This window comes from Tenebrio molitor, chromosome 3 (genome assembly GCF_963966145.1).
Source record: "Tenebrio molitor chromosome 3, icTenMoli1.1, whole genome shotgun sequence".
Lineage (NCBI taxonomy): Eukaryota > Metazoa > Arthropoda > Insecta > Coleoptera > Tenebrionidae > Tenebrio > Tenebrio molitor.
In genome coordinates, this window is record NC_091048.1 from 7817817 (window position 1) to 7834964 (window position 17148).

General features: G+C 35.0%; 1 protein-coding gene across 1 annotated transcript in view; it reads left to right on the forward strand.

Annotated features, from left to right (window-relative positions):
- Positions 1 to 17148, forward strand: part of dtn (transmembrane protein 132C dtn) — a 177823-nt gene that overhangs the window by 146095 nt on the left and 14580 nt on the right. The window contains 4 exon segments of the mRNA XM_069040843.1: positions 6747 to 6890; positions 12814 to 13016; positions 13068 to 13572; positions 14054 to 14447. Of these exon segments, the coding sequence (XP_068896944.1) occupies positions 6747 to 6890; positions 12814 to 13016; positions 13068 to 13572; positions 14054 to 14447 (1246 nt within the window).

Genomic DNA, 17148 nt, shown 5'->3' on the forward strand with positions numbered 1-17148 from the left:
TTTTACGAAAGCGGAAATGGTGTAGGTGTGGGTGAAACCGTCGCATCCGCGTTTTTCCTATCGAAAATTCACTTTGCAGATCGATTTTGTATCCTTTTGTGCGGCCCGATTCGACGTAGGGATCGGGTGCGTAGTAAACCGTGCAAAAACGAATTTTCGAGCTTTTTCGGTCTCGGATGGGAACAAATGGGAATCGGAAGGGATGTGCTGCTTCCTTCTTATTGTGGTGCCCGATAGGTGAAATATTGGGTTTCGATATTGGATATATACGACTGGCCGGACGCCACCGTACGCTCGCTACTATGGAATTATATTTACAATATTCCCGGAGAGTATCTTTCGTGAAAGAATAAATAAAAAGTGGAGGTTTCATAAAATCGGTCTTCCTGGAACGGTTATAAAGCGGCGCTCGCTCTGTTTGCATCGACAACATTGAAGCGACAAAGAGAGCTTCGCTCGTCAACTATTAATGGTGAAGCACGATGGCGTGATGTTATTTGCAACTTTTTAAAAACCTAAACGTCGATGAATTTTCGATAGAAACAAACGTTTTTTTACGTTTTTACCAAACCTGTCGAGTAACATTACCCCGTGCAGAGACAGTTAGTGTAAATTATACAACTTTCGAAATGTTTCTCTCTTGGTGGTCTTGAAACTTTATCTGAAACACTACGAAAATACGTTCAAGATAAAACATATTGTATTTATTTTGTACTTGAATCGTGCAGTTATGCAATTGTACTTTTCCACCAATGTGACAATTTCTTGTGCACTAGCCAAAGACAAAATGTCTTTTAAGAACCAATTCCAGAAAAAATGCAATTTGCTAATTGAAAATCGTTCAGTACGTGCGGTTTAAAATTGCACTTTTTGAACTGCATTTAGTGCAACTGTTGATACAAGTTAATGAATATTATTTCATATTGTTGTCCATTTTCCTGTTATTAACCGCTATCTGGAAATGTTGGGTCCAATAAACTTTTTTGCAAGTTAAACAAAATGCTTAAACTTTTCTCTTTCATAAAAGTTTTCCTCTCGTTTTCAAGTTTTTTCACCCAAGGAGAATCGGTTTTAAATTTTTGTCGACTCCAACAAACTTTCTAGTGCCTCTTCTTGCATATTTTTAAAGATTTAACAATATTGTTAGCATTTTAATATGTGTAAGATTATTGTTTTATTGTTGACGATTCTCAAACCGTGGTCGCTACTTTAAATCTACATGTTTAGATATTTGATAAATATATGTGATTTCTATCTTCAAAGCCTTTTTATGTAGGAGTGGAAGTGTAAAAAAAAATTTGTGTGCAACCGTACGCGAAATGAGCACTTCGCGTGCGTACAACAGGCCGCGAAATTGAATTTCGCAGCCGTTGCCTTGACGACGGCCGTAAAAGTAATATTTTTTTAACTCTGGATTAGTACACGGAACTGAAACATCGTAATTTTCTTGGGACATTTTTGCAATTTTTCTCAAAGTGAATTGTTTTATTCATGTCGTTTCCATGGCGACATGTAGGCTGACTTTATTTTTATTGACACTGAAGGAAATTTTACTTATTCATTTTATAATTACAAATTTTCGGGTTGCACACAAAATGTTATGTACACCTTGGCTACGAAATCCTTTGACGATCTTGAGATTGTTTGCCTCGGCCGCAAAGCGGCCTTGGCGACAATTTTTCTCTCGGTTCGTCAAAGTACGATTTCGCATCCTTGATATACAAATAACTATTTAGGCCTTTAAGTAGTAAGCTCATTTAAAAAAATACTTTGCCTAATTTTGAAAACGTGAAGTACGTAGGGTGTTCCAATCATAACTTCAGCATCATTTTACTCAAATTAATGTAACGTCAAACAATATTTGTGGTATCCCCCCAAATTGGAAGAAGACATTAAATGCAGGTAACAGCGCTATTAAATTTACTATTATCTATTAGTGCTCATCGTTCTCTAGCTTCTCGTACAATATAACGTTGATGAAGAAAATTTAAATCAAGGAATCGCTTTAAATGTGCCAGTTGAGACGCAGAGGATAATATTCTAAGTAATTAAAGTTGATGGATTTAGTGTAATTACCGTAATTTAATCTTGTTGGCTTCAATTAATTGGCTCAATATGACGGCAATTCAATGTAAATTGTGATTCTCTGAAACAAAAATTAATGTGAAGTTTACGTCAAAGTTTGGTTATGTCTTTCAACTAATCATTGTGCCTGATTTTCTTTTCTTTTACATGTCCAAAGTTCATCTACAAAATGTGGCAAATACAGAATATTAAATTCTACCAAAAAAGTCGATTCTTACTTTTCCATTTTTATTAAACTAATATTTCTCAGACATTTGTGGTATTTACTATATCCGAAAATTTTTTGGTAATGGTTTCAGCTTATTTTTGAGGGTAGAACGAAAGAGTGGAAATGGACGACCATCAATATGAATTTGAAACCGTTGAAACAGTTAGGGAAATCAAATAAAATGAACGGAGAACTTGAATTTGTCATTTATCACAACAAATGAAGGTATCGAGTGTTCATTAAAATTTCACGTCAAAGTTGGCGTTGAAGAGTCGATTGTGAACTGACCACGGATTACAACTCTGATCGGCTGTTTAAATCTAACCTCACTTTTGGTGTTGTTGGTTTTTTAAATCAGCAAACTGACGAGTGCACGTGTTCACAGTCGACTCTTCAACGCCAACTTTGACGAGAAATTTTAATGAACATCCGATATAATCGAAATCAGGTTATACATCTCAAGGATTTGTCAACTAAAAACTAAACACGATCGACGTTTGGAAATTGTTTAAAAAAAAAAAAGCCACGGCCTGCTTGACCAAAATTTTTTTGAACACTCGTTATACAGGGTGTTATGGAAGTCCACCTGATAAATTTAATCACCAGTAGAAGTCTTTAATATAAACATTTTTTACATATTGATCTTTTTTTAATCGAATATTTTTTTTACATTTTTCTAAACCCTAATTTGACACTTCGCTCATCAACTGAAATGAAAGAGTAAGTGAAAATGTTTTTGTGCGATATAAACTTTACAGTTTTTTGAAGAAAGAACGACCGCTGTTCTAATACTAACAGTTTTCACCCGATATAGATTGTACCGACAGTATTGGACACGAATATTGTCCTGTCCTATGGGACGAGTTAATAATCGTTGGTGGTAAATCAATATGCAGTCAATCTCAAGGGTTCGCCAAGCGTATGCGAACACGAAGACATCAAGAAGATCCCAATCACCTGATTGGAAACTAACCAGACTTCACACTTGCCAAACGCTTACATTTCATGGAGTTGATTAGGAACTTCAATAAAAGTTATCTGAAGGGTCTGATAATAATATTAGTGAAAAGATTAAAACCATACAACTTGAAGGATTTGCTGAATTATTATTAGAGATGCACACAATTGGGACTAATGAAAATATGCATTTAACAAATGGAGGGATGAAAGATGGTGTCAAGTAAGAAGAGAGAAAATGCTAAAGGCGTCTTGAAAATAAGAAGAATGAAAGTGAAACACATTTCTGAAGGAACATTTTTCCAAAGGTGAAGTGAAGAATTAATAATAATATATTGATTGATATTGTTGTACACTAGAAACCAATTTGGAATTTACATTTGATCTTAGCAATTCATTTTAGTAAAAAAAATACAATTGCATCTCTTTGGAAATATGCAGAGAAGATTTTTATTCTAAAATGATCAAAGATACCAAAGATACCATTACAAAATAAAGTCCAAGTTATAATTACGTCACTCCAAACATCATGATAGATTGCTTTGTAATAAAAAAAATATTTCATTTTTTATTTATAACAGATCAGTCATATACTTTACAAAGGACGAGACAAAATTTGCAGTCTTAAAAATAATAATAATAACTAGAAAACAGTAGTGTTCGATGTGTATAGTCAGTCTAAGGTCTATTATGACTGCGTTATTTATGTAGGCTAAAGCTTCATTGTTCCCCAATATTGACAATATTCTGTTATGAAAATGGAACAACAAGAGGATGACTCTGATTTACGAGAGTCCATTTATAAAACATGTTCAGGCAATTATTATAACGTAAGCTCAGGTGCGATCGCATCAACATTTTAGAATTTTTTAAAACCCAGCCATTTATTTTACAAAATGTTAATCTTTAAAAATCACTTTCCCCAGACTAGAATAACGTTTTAGCAAACCATCTCCATTGGTGGAAGCAGAACGTTCAAGCATCTTCAGATAATTTGGATTTTTGTTAAAGTGACTACGATTTTAAGAAACTGCAAGTCATTGTTTCTTAATAAAATACACAAAACGTCAGTCTTGTGCTATAAAGAAAATTTTCCAATAACTCTACGTTGCTCACCCTGGAACGGTCTGTTTCAGGAGATGTGTTGCGGTTAAGTATTATATGTCTTGATGGAAAATATCTTCTCCTGGACGTTTTTCTAGTACATTGAAATTCAATATCAGGTTACATTGCAAAAAAAAAATACATACCGATTTTGATTAGGGAATACTTAATATTTTTTTATCAATGTATGTACAAATTTTTGTTTTTCATTCATGGTGTGAATAATAGTTAACAGAAAGGCATAATTAGTATATTAAAGAACGAGTTTTATAAGGGTTGATTTGGCGCACGAGTCTCAAGTGTAGAAAACGAACCGTAGGGGAGTTTTCTATGGGACGAGTGCACCAATGCCCTTATAAAACGAGTTATTTATGTTATTTTTTAGAATTTGCACCCTTGTTTTAATTTTTAAATAAAAAAATTAAATTTTCAAATTCTAGAGAATTTTGTATTAATTGGTAATTCAAAGTAACGGATGCAACTACATCTGCAACATATGTTAAAAAGTAGAGTTTGAACATTAATATTGGAAGTTTTTTGGTGTAAATGACAATAATACACTGAAATATTGATAAAAACTTTGTTAGTGATCTATTAAACCACGAGTGCTGTAATAGATAGCCGTAAACGACTCCAAATTGAATACAATAATAGACCTATTAGAGACGCAAATTCTAAAATAGTTATTTTTGGAACATGTCTTACTACATGCATTACTCTCATAGCTCAGCGAACGTCGTAGTCCCACGCGTAAAAATAGTAGATTATACAGGGTGTTTCTGAAATAAGTACATTAATTTTAACTGGTAATAGAACTCATCAAAAGGAACAACTTTTCTCTCTGCCATTTTGGCGAAAAAAGTTACGTAGTGGCTTAAAAAAATAGGAAAAATTTTCCTAAAACCGTTCATATCTCCAAAACTAAGCTACCTAAAAACGTGAAACAACTAGATTCTTACGAAGTGGATTTTTTGCTATACGGGTAGATTTATTTGAATTTCGATTTCGGCGTTAAAACACGTTTTCTGGATGAAAATGGATGTTTTTTTCATATTAGCGCTGATCTCAATTAGCCATTGCAGTATTTAGTGGCATAGGGTTATTTTAGTGAAAAATCTCTCCTTTTTTTTTGGAATTAAACATCGTTTTTCGGCAAAATGGTAGATAGAAAAGTTGTTCCTTTTGACGAGTTCTATTACCAGTTAAAATTAATGTACTTATTTCTGTTACACGTTGTATGATAAAGAGTAGAAGTGGGTATTTTTGTGCTAAGCCCAGAGATTGAAGATCGGGACTAAGACTTTCTACTCTGAATGATCTATACTATTTTATCTCCAAACAGATCACAAAAAAAAACATCGAATATGAACTCATTTATTTATTTTTCTCTTCCTGCAGTTACCTTAAAATTACACTTTTTGTCTGTGACAATCTCTAATTAGAAAAATATTAAATTTGACACGCTTCTAAAGCCAAAATTGCTTCAATCTAATGACCGTAGAAAGAAAACATTTTACCATAAATGTCAAAAATTCAATACACATAAGTATGTGAGGATTTTGTCACAGATTCACAGTAAATTATAATCCTGAAAAATATGTAAGTCTTCGACAGACTTTGTTCGAATAAATAACTTGTCGGGTATGCATTTGGTGAAAAATTCGCCTCGTCCCTGAGTTATCTCCTTTTAGTCGCAACTTCTGCTATCTGCAAGAAAAATATGGTCTTTTCTGGATATGATCGTGTTCGGCATTTGCGGGGCCGCATCCTCACATGTAAATCCACTTTATTTCCTCGATTGATTGGTTGGTGCCGACGAAGGAACAGAAGCGCCTCGCGATATTATTCGTACGTGAGCAGCAAATCCGCCAAGTATCATTTTCTGGTTAAATGGCGGCGTCGATCTATTTTCATATCCGGTCCCAGAAACGAATCCGAATTCGGATCGAATTAATCACGTGCCATTTCACGCGGGGTTCTTCTGTTTATCCGACGACGAGGAAAAAAAGATTCACGCCCAATTTCGGCCGCTTTAATGATGCAATAGCCCCGTCAAAATTAAGGATTATCAAGTCGGAATGAGACAAGACTGACGGTTGGCACTCACCGAAAGCAATTTCGTTAGATTTATGATATTAGAAGGCGGCCGTAAGGGAAAAAAACCTCACAATGACTGAATACTAAAGCTTACAGGACCGGGGAACAAATTTAGACGTGGAAAAGACATAATGTCGAGCAGACGGGACTAAATTCCCGACTCGTGTAATTTAGAGAAGACGTCTGAGGATTGTGTCGTCTCGTATGTGTGCGCGCTCTTTTTCCCTTCTCTCTTTTTGCTTTCTTGCAGGAGGAATCGCTGCACAGTAGTTATTGTTGCATTTTATTGTTGCAGAACTGGGAAGTACTAAACACGGCGGTTTTAACAGGTCGCCAGGTCTCTCAGGCAATGAAGGTTTTTATAGTTTCTCAAGCGGGAAAAGCTGCCGACGTCACGTTCCAGGCGTCGTGTCATTCCGAAGACGACAGTGTGTTAAAGGTACGTGAACTCTGTGCACCACAGGTGCCCCCATTAAAGTTGAATTGCAGTGCGACCCAAGAACTCGGGTCAACGGAACATTTTTGTAAATTACAATTCAGTTAAAAAAAAAACTAAAAAAATAATCCAGTAATGTCAAATCAGTCGATCGAAGTGGATGTGTTGTTTATGGAAGCGAATCAGACGATCGTCATAAAATTCCGTTGCACTCTTACTCTTCAAAGAAAACGAATTAAACGTCTTCGCGAATTGGTGGCCCATACTAAAATTTTTTGAAGGTGTAATGGCAATTCTTGAAAAAAGTAGGGATTTTCTGCACTCCACATCTGCATATTTTATGAGCTCACATATCTTGAGAAATGAAACCAAGCTTCATCGCTGAAGAAGTACCGTGAGATCGAAAAAAAAAATAGAGGGGGTCTGACCAAAAATTTCATTTGGCAATTCGTTAAGATTTCAATTATCACATGTCAGTCTTAAAAGTTAGGTTAGTGATTTTGAGAACGTTGAAATTTTGATTATCATAAAGGTGTGAATTATGTGTGACCTGTCGGTTGTAAAAGAATTTCCTCAGCTAGTGCAATGAAACAATGAGATTTAAAACTCCCGCGCCTTTATTCAGCGGTGAGCACGCCGCTTGTTTATAAATCGATTTAACGATCAATATTCAGAAAGGATACGTTGTGGGGGCTTTTATTGTCAAGGGGTTTAATTTCATGCACAACAGACACACGATAGGGAAAAAAGTGCAAATCTTTTTTAAGAATAAGCTGTACCAAATGCTAGGTTAGTTTCTTGGGCTAATCCCCGGATGGATTTATATGAGGTCTCTGCAATTTTTTGTTCAACCTCTTCAATATTTTCAGCTGTTCTTTTTGTCGGTCGTCCACCGCCATTTTAATGCAGAACACTACCTATTACCAAAAACATGTTTACCCATTTGTAGACTTTCTGGGCAAGTTGTTGGTAAGTGCCTTGAAAGTCCGGAAACTTTTGTTGAAATTGCTCAAAAACTCGAGGTGTCGAATAGGACCATTCGCCGTTCTCTTCTTTCTCCATTTCTGAAGTAACACTGCACAATGAAAATGTTTTGCTCTAAATTGAACATATCGTAATAGCAAATTTTAATAGTCAATTATTAATAATGACAATTACTACTGTAATGACATTTGAATTAAATTTTTACGTGTTACCAGCTGAAGCACATTAATCACAGCCTTCTCGATTTTTTTTATTTTCGATCGTTCATTGTTGGAGTGGACCAGTGACAATAAGTCATTCTCTTTTCATAATCTGGTGGCTGAAGTTCTGGGAACAACTGCGTTTTATAGATGCCCAAGGTCTTTCTTAATAATTTTCTGACATGTGCTGTGTGATAAGTCCACTTATGATGTATGGGGATTATCACCCATTACTTGTCTCACGTTTTCAACAGCGTCAGGGTTGGTCTGCCACTTGCTGATTTTCTCTTAATGCTGCCGGTTTCACGGAATGATTTTACCAATAACTCATCTCAACTACAGCAACATCAAAAAATTCTTCATGAAATTCTCGAAAATATGGTGAAACCTTATGCACCATTATGGCGAAACGAACTTTAAAACAGAAAAGGCAGCAGAAATAAGATTATGTTACGTAAAAATTATCACGGAAATGTAGGGTGGCCTTAGGCAATTCAAAGTACAATATATTAAACCTGTTCTATCTGAGCAATGCGTCCTTTTCTGCCAAAAAAGTCACAGGCGGATAGTGGTGATATTTTGAAATCACCTGATATATTATAATTGAAAAGTTTAATAGTATATTAAAAGACAAGTTTCGTAAGACCAGTCTTAAAGCACGAATTCAAGATTAAAAAACGAGTGGCGTAGCCACGAGTTATTTTAAAGAATGAGTGCTTCAAGGTCTTATGAAACGAGTTTTTTATACTATTTTTTGAATTTGCCTTTTTTAAGCCGTTTTTAAACAAAAATGTTTACTTTCCTCGATTCAGGGATTTTTGTGGCGGTTGGTAATGTCTTAATTTTAAAAGTGAAAATTTGATCAAGTCTTCAGAGTCGCCTTTTGTTTTATCGAAATTCTGTCGCAAAACACGAATATGGAAGATAATCTTTCATGTACGCCCGCTGAAATACGTGAAATTGCCAAAAATACGGTCGCGAATTTGTTGCCTGATAAATCCTGATAAATAATTCTTTGCACATTTTGTAATTTAAACTGACACGCATGACGGATCAAGCTTTGCCAACCTAAAAATTTTCGTAAAATGTTCCGTGAAATAATGGCTATAAGGACATCCCAGATGATGACGTCGCGTTCGTTAATATGTCTATTAGAGAATCAAAATGGAGGCAAATTACAAAAAAATTATTAACACACTGATCATTTTTAAGAATAACTGCAGAAGGCTCGTGAGTATATGAATCTAATTTATTCTTCCCTTTGCTCAACTTTACATTAGACATGGTGATTTAATGAAAATGAAATGCCTACATGAAAGTACTTTTTTCCACATTTTCGTAACGTATAAATTATCTAAAATTGTACAAAATGATAAAAATTGTAAACTAATCGAGCATCATGCCACTCAAGACATTTAAAAACATCTTTCATCGATGAATAGAAATTGGAGCACCATTAAATGTGTATAATTTCTAAAAAATTGTTTTGCTCTGCTTTTAAAATAAATTTTAGATGCACATCTATTTGTGCCTTCAGACATGATTTGTAATCCAGTCGATAGTGAATCCGAATGGAAAATTTTCCAAACAAAATGTTTAAATCAAAATTTAAAATTTAAATTTTCTTTATAGTTCATTGTTTTACCATTTTGGGATGACATCACGATTTCCGTTCTCGCTTTTTCTTTAGTGAAATGACATAAATAAACTAGGCAAAAATGAATAGGGAATTTTTCCTTTTTTGAATTTTTTTTAAATACAGTTTAAAATTTGTAATGAAATGTGTTAGAAATATATTAATATACACATTAAATGTAATGTTTCAAGTACTTGTAACATTTTAAATTTATTTTGTGTTGAAGAATACGTGGGAGGATTGGGGCAATTATTTTGCTTTCCAAGAAAAATTGTGAAATTCCTTATTCATTTTTGCCTAGTTTATTAAAAAATCAACAAAAGGATTAAATTCATAAAAAGTTGTGTGAGTTTAATATGAGTTGAAATAAGCGGAAAAAAGACAAGATACTGAGAACAAACGCAAAAGTTAATACATACTTAATGTGGCCCTTTTTTTGAAAATGAACGCGCAAAACTGCATAGAGAAGAAATACTTATTTGTACAACTATGTAGTTATGAAAGTTATACCTATTTTTTTTCACGAATTTGCAGATTGATTAACGAGGGCATAGTCCGAGTTGATCAAGCAAATAAGTGAAAAAAAGAGACTTTCATAACGTGGTGTGCACACTATTTTTTTGCATATCGAAAAAAGGTCAGAAATTTGGTCTAAAAGGATTTATGAAAAATTACAAAAAAAAAAATTGGTATGCTTTGACAATCATCTCCAAGGTGATGGAATAAAATGATGCAAAAAAGTACTACTTTCACTACGATTTTTCGTGTAAAAAAGTGCTACTTTCACTATGATTTTGCGTGTAAAAAAGTTCCACTTTCATTACGATATGCAAAAAATAGATTTTTCCAGAACACCATGGCATGGCATTTCGTGCATCCCTAGCTTTGACAGTGTCGGGAAATACAATAATAAAGCTCATGAAATGCGACATTCAAAACGATAAGGATTGTACATATAAAAAATATGAATCACAAAATAAGAATTTATAAAATGTATGACACCAATGATTATACACGATTATTCACGTAAGATGAAGAGCCTGGCCAGGTAAAAATGCAACTCAAAATATATTTTACAAAGCATTCATTGTGTTTTGGTATTTAAAAATTAAATCAGGAATCCAAGCAGGTATTCTATTATGTAGTTTGAACCACGGATTATAGCTCACGTATCAGCTAATTAAATCTAACCATACTTTTGGCGTTGTTTCTGTTTTTTCTCTGTAGACTGATAAGTGGTGCGTTCGCAATCGACTCTTCAACTTTGAAGATTAATTTAAATGAACACCCGATATAATAATGATTACCTACGCGATTATCGAGGAATTATATTAATCGGCACGGTACTATTGCGATCAAAAAATTTTGGACACTAATGTCATCGTGCTGTCATACATTCTAAAACGACCCTTATGTAATACATAATAATAAATAACCTCAATTTTGATTGTGTCAATTTTGAAAATGTGAATGTCAGATTTATCGAGAAAATATTCAAAAAGTTGTAAAAATCAGACAAATGGAATAGAACTAGGTTTTAATTAATAATAATAAAAAATATAAAACAAATACCCAAATGTACTCGCATATTAAAAAAATTATATTTTAAACCGTTGTCAAATTGACAACAATTTCATCTTTCATGTGACAGTTTCAATAAAGCATGATTTAGAGTAATTTTTTTAATGTGACAGAAGTTTGATGTCCAAAATTTTATGATCGTAATAGTACATTAAATTAGTGTAAAGAAATTGATGTTAAATGGAAAAGATCGGGTGAGAAAAAATACTTGATGGAGCAGTCCAACTTTTTTTTACTTTTTCATTATATTTTCCTGCCGTCTCTTTTTCCTTTGTTCATTTTTTGGTAGGTACAGTCGGTGGACAAATAAAACTGGGACAAAAATGACAATCACATAAGTCAAAATTTACAAATTTGCATTGTTTAATTTCGGCTTTATCACAAATAGGTTCACTTTGGTATGACATATTATATAGACACTAACAAATATATTGACAATTGAATGGTCTGATTTACACAGATTAAATTTTAAGTGTCCCAGTTTTATTTGTCCACCGACCGTACATTTCATTCTCACGAGCAAAAAATTCTGATTGTCAATGTCATTTCAAAATGTGGTTAGATTGTCACAAATCAAAAAAATGTCCCTGCCTGATTGTCCCATGTCAACAAAGTGACAATTAATGTCATACAACATGATGATAGGTTATGATATTTACGACCGTTTTACAATGGAGCATTTTCCATTCTGTCAAAGCATGATTTTGACGACCAGTTTTTTTTTGTTCGCGACAGTACATATCCTAACGCAGAATTGTTCATGAAATGTCGTATGTAACATAAATCCATAACAGCAAGCACAAAAAATTTTTGAAAACACGTCGGTTTAAAAGTTATTTAAAAAAATTGAAATGTACGAGAGAGAATGTAAGATATCCTATAAACATTTCTTACAATTTGTCAATATGTATTCTGTTTTAACAGATGTGAAAATAATTGATTTATCCTTAACATATGTGTCAAAATGTATCAAAAAATAGATAAACTAAACTACATACCAGTTTCGCTGTATTTATGGATTTTTTTATTACTATATTTCCCTTGGGAAAAATACGACTGAGAAAACAATAAATATTTTTCTTTTATACTTTATCGAATTACTTTATGATGTCGAAACAAATGTGTGTTTAGTAAGAGTTTTAAAACAGTACCATCAATTTTATAAAAAAAAGCTAATTAGCAAGAAACTCTAATCCGTAATTATAAATTGCTCCCTAGTGATAATTAATAATTCACTATGACGAGACAGTATTGGCAATTTATGAATTATTACTTAATTCATCCATTCCGCTTGGCATACACCCGTGACTGCATTAATTTAAATTTGCAAAATCATTTAAATTACGCTTATCATCTGTTATTTATTGTGAAATGTGCAAAACTGACATTCCAATGTATGCAGAATAAAAAAAAAAACTAGGTCACCGCATCGCGTCCAATAATTTTTTGCAAATAAATAATTCTGTATGGAGCAAACCTCGCAATTTGAATTTTTTCAATTTGCATATTTTATTTTCACCCCCAGGTGTCATCATCGTGCAGTTCGGTCTACGTTGACGGGAGCGAAGCTCGCGGTTCCGTTAACGGTTCAGTTCTCGTCAAATACGGAACTTACATTGGCCTGGCCCGCTTCACCGTGTGGATGCCCGAGTTTCCACTGGACCTCCAAGTGTCCGACACCAGACTCTCCCAACTGAAGTCCTGGAGGGTGCCCGACTACCACCCGAGGTAGTCACTCCCCGACTCGTTAAACCTTCACCGACCGTTGAATTTTTCCAGCGGTACGAAATCCAGACGCAAGAAGCGCTCGTACAGCAGCAGCTGGGGAGGGTCCAACCCCCCGGACGATTTAGGCAACGTGGTGGAGAAACCCACTTGTCGGCTTCGCTACCAGCAGAGTCCCGTCGACGTCTACGCCCACTTCATGGCCGTCGACCACGACTCCGGAAGGATCAGCTACCTGATCAACAGGAGGACCTGGTTGAGGGTGACCGATCTGGTGTTGCCGCTGTTGAGGGTGAGCGATCCGAGGATCGCGAGCCTCCACGGCAGGATCCTCCAGGGACGCAGCATGGGACGGACCGAAGTGCAAGTTCTTTCCCCTATCACGGGACGTGTCATAGGGGCGAAGGAGATAAGAGTGGGAAATGACAAAGTGGGGCTGTCGCGGCTTTTAGTTCAAGTCGTTTCGGGGCTGCAGCTCAACATTTCGCCTGATAGCTCGATAGAGAATGGGTATATCGCCGAAACGAGTGTCACGAGGAAGCTGACGGCCCAGTATCAGGTGAGTGCTTATCGATTCAGGGGGTGAAGATGTTAAGGGCAGAAAACATTTAAAATTCAACCGACGAAAGTTGCCTTTGTGTCAAACGGACAGCTCCCAAGTCGTAGTCCTGGACTAAAGGATGGTTCCCACATGCAAGGACTATTGGCGCCACTGAGCTGGCACCACTAATCGTCACGCCAGTAAAATGAAAACCAGTGGTGTACTGATTGACGCCAATGTCCTCCGCGCCAGTAAACTGGGCTCGATGAAAAAGGAGCCAGTTGGTGAATCGAAATTTCGCTTTCGCTTCTTTTTTTTTGCATTTTGTAGAGCTCTTGATGCAGAGCCAACGTTGAAAACTGGAAACATTAAGTGGTGCCACTAAACTGGCATATTTCTGGCGCCAGTAATCTTTGCATGTGGAAACGTAGCATAACGTTTCGACAAAATGTTGGGGGTAAAGGTGATTTTTGTGTCTGAGCGTCGGTGTGTTCTGCAGGAGGGTCTGTTAGACATCGAACTGGAGTTCTCGGACGGCAACAGAACTCCACTGAGAGACATCGCGGACACAGACTACCACCTAGTGGTGGAGAGTCTCGATCCGGAAGTAGTCGCTTTCGCGCCAATGGTAGCCTCCCATCATCCACGCGTCATCGCCGTGGGTGAAGGTAACGGTGATCTCCTCCAAGTCACTCTTTTGTTAGCTGAAGAATGTAGAACTAGCGCGAGACCGAAAATAAAAGGTGTCGGTCCGCTGGCGACCGCATCGGCTTCGGTCACCGTAGATTTCAGTACTAGCGACTTACAACATAGGCCTGATATATTGCAGAACGACGGCGGTTCGTACGGTGGCTCCAAGAGAGATTTTCAAGACCTACAAGATATGCTGAAAGGTAATTGTGTGCGTCCGGATTCCATTGTGAAAATTAATTCTTGCGACAGATTTCGATCTTGGTTATTTTTGTGTGAATATCTGATGAGAAATATTGATCTGGTGTTTACCCTATCAGCTACCAGTGTAGTGTTTTAGAAAATAAAAAAAGGTATACTCAGCAAGTCTAAAGAACATCATTGCAACGTAGCAAAATGTGAAATGAGGTAAACGAGCTGAAGTTTGTGCTTTAAGTAGATACATACATTATAGTTGGTAAGACCAACAGCGTTGGATAGAATAAAGGTATTATCTAACTAGCCTTGTTATGCAGTTTCAAATTCTTCGCACTAGTTGGCTAAATTACCCCATCTTCCAAATTATTTCGTGTATGGGGCGTTCAAATGAAATCCTGGACTAGGAAGGCATTGGAAACCGTCAATTGTTTTCAGCTAACCTGAAATTTATAAACAAAAAATTCTTTGTTTTTTTTCTTCTTTCTTTGCAATGTTTTACATTAAAAATAGATTCCTATTCTCGAAGCAAATATCGAAGGGCACCTTTTGCTAAAAACAAGCATGTCAATTATGTGCCCATTAAACATAACCAATGTCATTCGTGTCGAACGGCGGGAAATTCAAACTTTACATTGTTCCAAATGGTTTACTTTTTTCAACCCCTCCTCAGTCCAGGTTTTCATTTGAACGCATGATATATAGGGTGATTTTGAAAGTTGTGCAGATATTTCAATCACCACCTACTCGCTTCATGCAGAACTGGGAAAAATGTTTAAAAAATTCTATGTCAAAAAATAAAATGATAATGATATTTATTTTTTGAGCTGCAATTTTTTTTAATTGCTTTTAGTTTTCTACGTTGTCCTACAACCCCGTAGGTAAAATTTCGGCACATTTTAAAAATACACCCTGTATATCATCTTTTATAAAACGTACAGCAATGCGGTTTCCTTGTTTTAAAGCATATTTCCTATAGGTTACTTCGCATTGACGTACATGTTATATAAACATGATATACAGGGTGTATTTTTAAAATATTTTACCTGCGAGGTTGTAGGACAACGTAGAAAACTAAAAGCAATTTAAAAAAATTATAGCTCAAAAAATTAATGTCATTTTATTTTTTGACATAGAATTTTTTAAATATTTTTTCCGAGCTCAAAAAATTAATGTCATTTTATTTTTTGACAGAATTTTTTAAATATTTTTTCCGAGTTCTACATGAAGCCAGTAGCTCGTTATTAAAATATCTGCACAACTTTCAAAATCACCCTGTATGTACGAGTATACGTGTTTTAGTGTTGGTTGTTTCTGTTAATGATTTTGTTTCACAATAGACAACCTTTCGGGTAGAATAAAGGTTACATTTTTGTCAGACGAAGCTGCCATCTTTCTTCATAAACATTATAAGTCGCTTAAGACGAATTGTTGAATATTCATTTGAAAAATGTCACAACCTCACGAACTGACCGAGATTTTCAAATATCTCTACAATCAGAGAAAATAGATCAGTTGTTTTTACGCTGAGAAATGAACGAAAATCGGAAAACAGTGACATTCGATGCATTTGTAACTCGAACGATCATTACATAATGTTACACTTTATGCCATTCATGTGAATGTCGTAGTGACATACTTTACCGCACAAGTGTGAAAAAGTAAACTATGTATAATGTACAATGTTTGTGGTTTTACGTGATCTCACTGATATCAAAGTTGCAGGCCAAATCTGTTGCTGAGGAAATAATTTCTTCGTCAGTATTTTCGCAGTGGAGACAGAAGCTTCACATAAATTTAAAAAAATGCCTCTAATCTACTTTAGTTTGTGTAATATTATTTTTTTTCACGTAATAATAATTATTCCTTGCAATAATAAATTGATAGTAGATTAAACCTTATATGATATTCGTATCGTAACTTTATACTACGATGTTCGATGATTGTTCAATGAAGCACTTGGACATCTTGTAATGTAAGCTGTTACGATACTTATATCGTAAAACTATTACCTTTAGCAACGATTATTTTATCGTGGCAAAAATATTTCTTGTATAGTATCACTTAAAACAACTCTTTTTCTAACCATCAGTACTTTTATTAACCATTTTTGCTTGAACGAGATTCGTTTTTTTCTTTTAAATTTAATTTTTAAAATCAGTCCTAACTTTTGGTCGCTTCATCTCGCCGCTTTTATGTTTTATTTATACAAAATTATTGTAGCATTTGTAAGTTTTTTTTTAATAAAAATAAACTACAAATTAAATATTTTTGTCTTAGATTGTACAGAAATAAACTAACAGTTAATTATTTCATTGACTATATTTTCATATTTGGTCATTTGCTCTACAATATCGGAGGTAAATTCATATTGTGTAAAAGACATTATGAACAGATGCTTCCAAAACTTAACAAAGTTTACTTGTAGTTTGCTTCACTAAAGTACAGTCCACTTACACAAACCAAAAGTGGCATCGCTAATAATTAACAGTAGTATTTCACCGCAGAATACGTTTTCAGAATAAAATACAGCCGAACTTTCCGTAAACTGTCATTTTATTACACGAGTGCTGTAAAGTATGCCATGATGCCATTCAAATGAACGTATGAGTCGTAGATAATAGTAGTTTATTCGTTTCACTCCCGTTTTAAACTGGCCCACTCATGCCATAAAAAGCCCAATTTACACACGGACGAGTTGAATAGAAC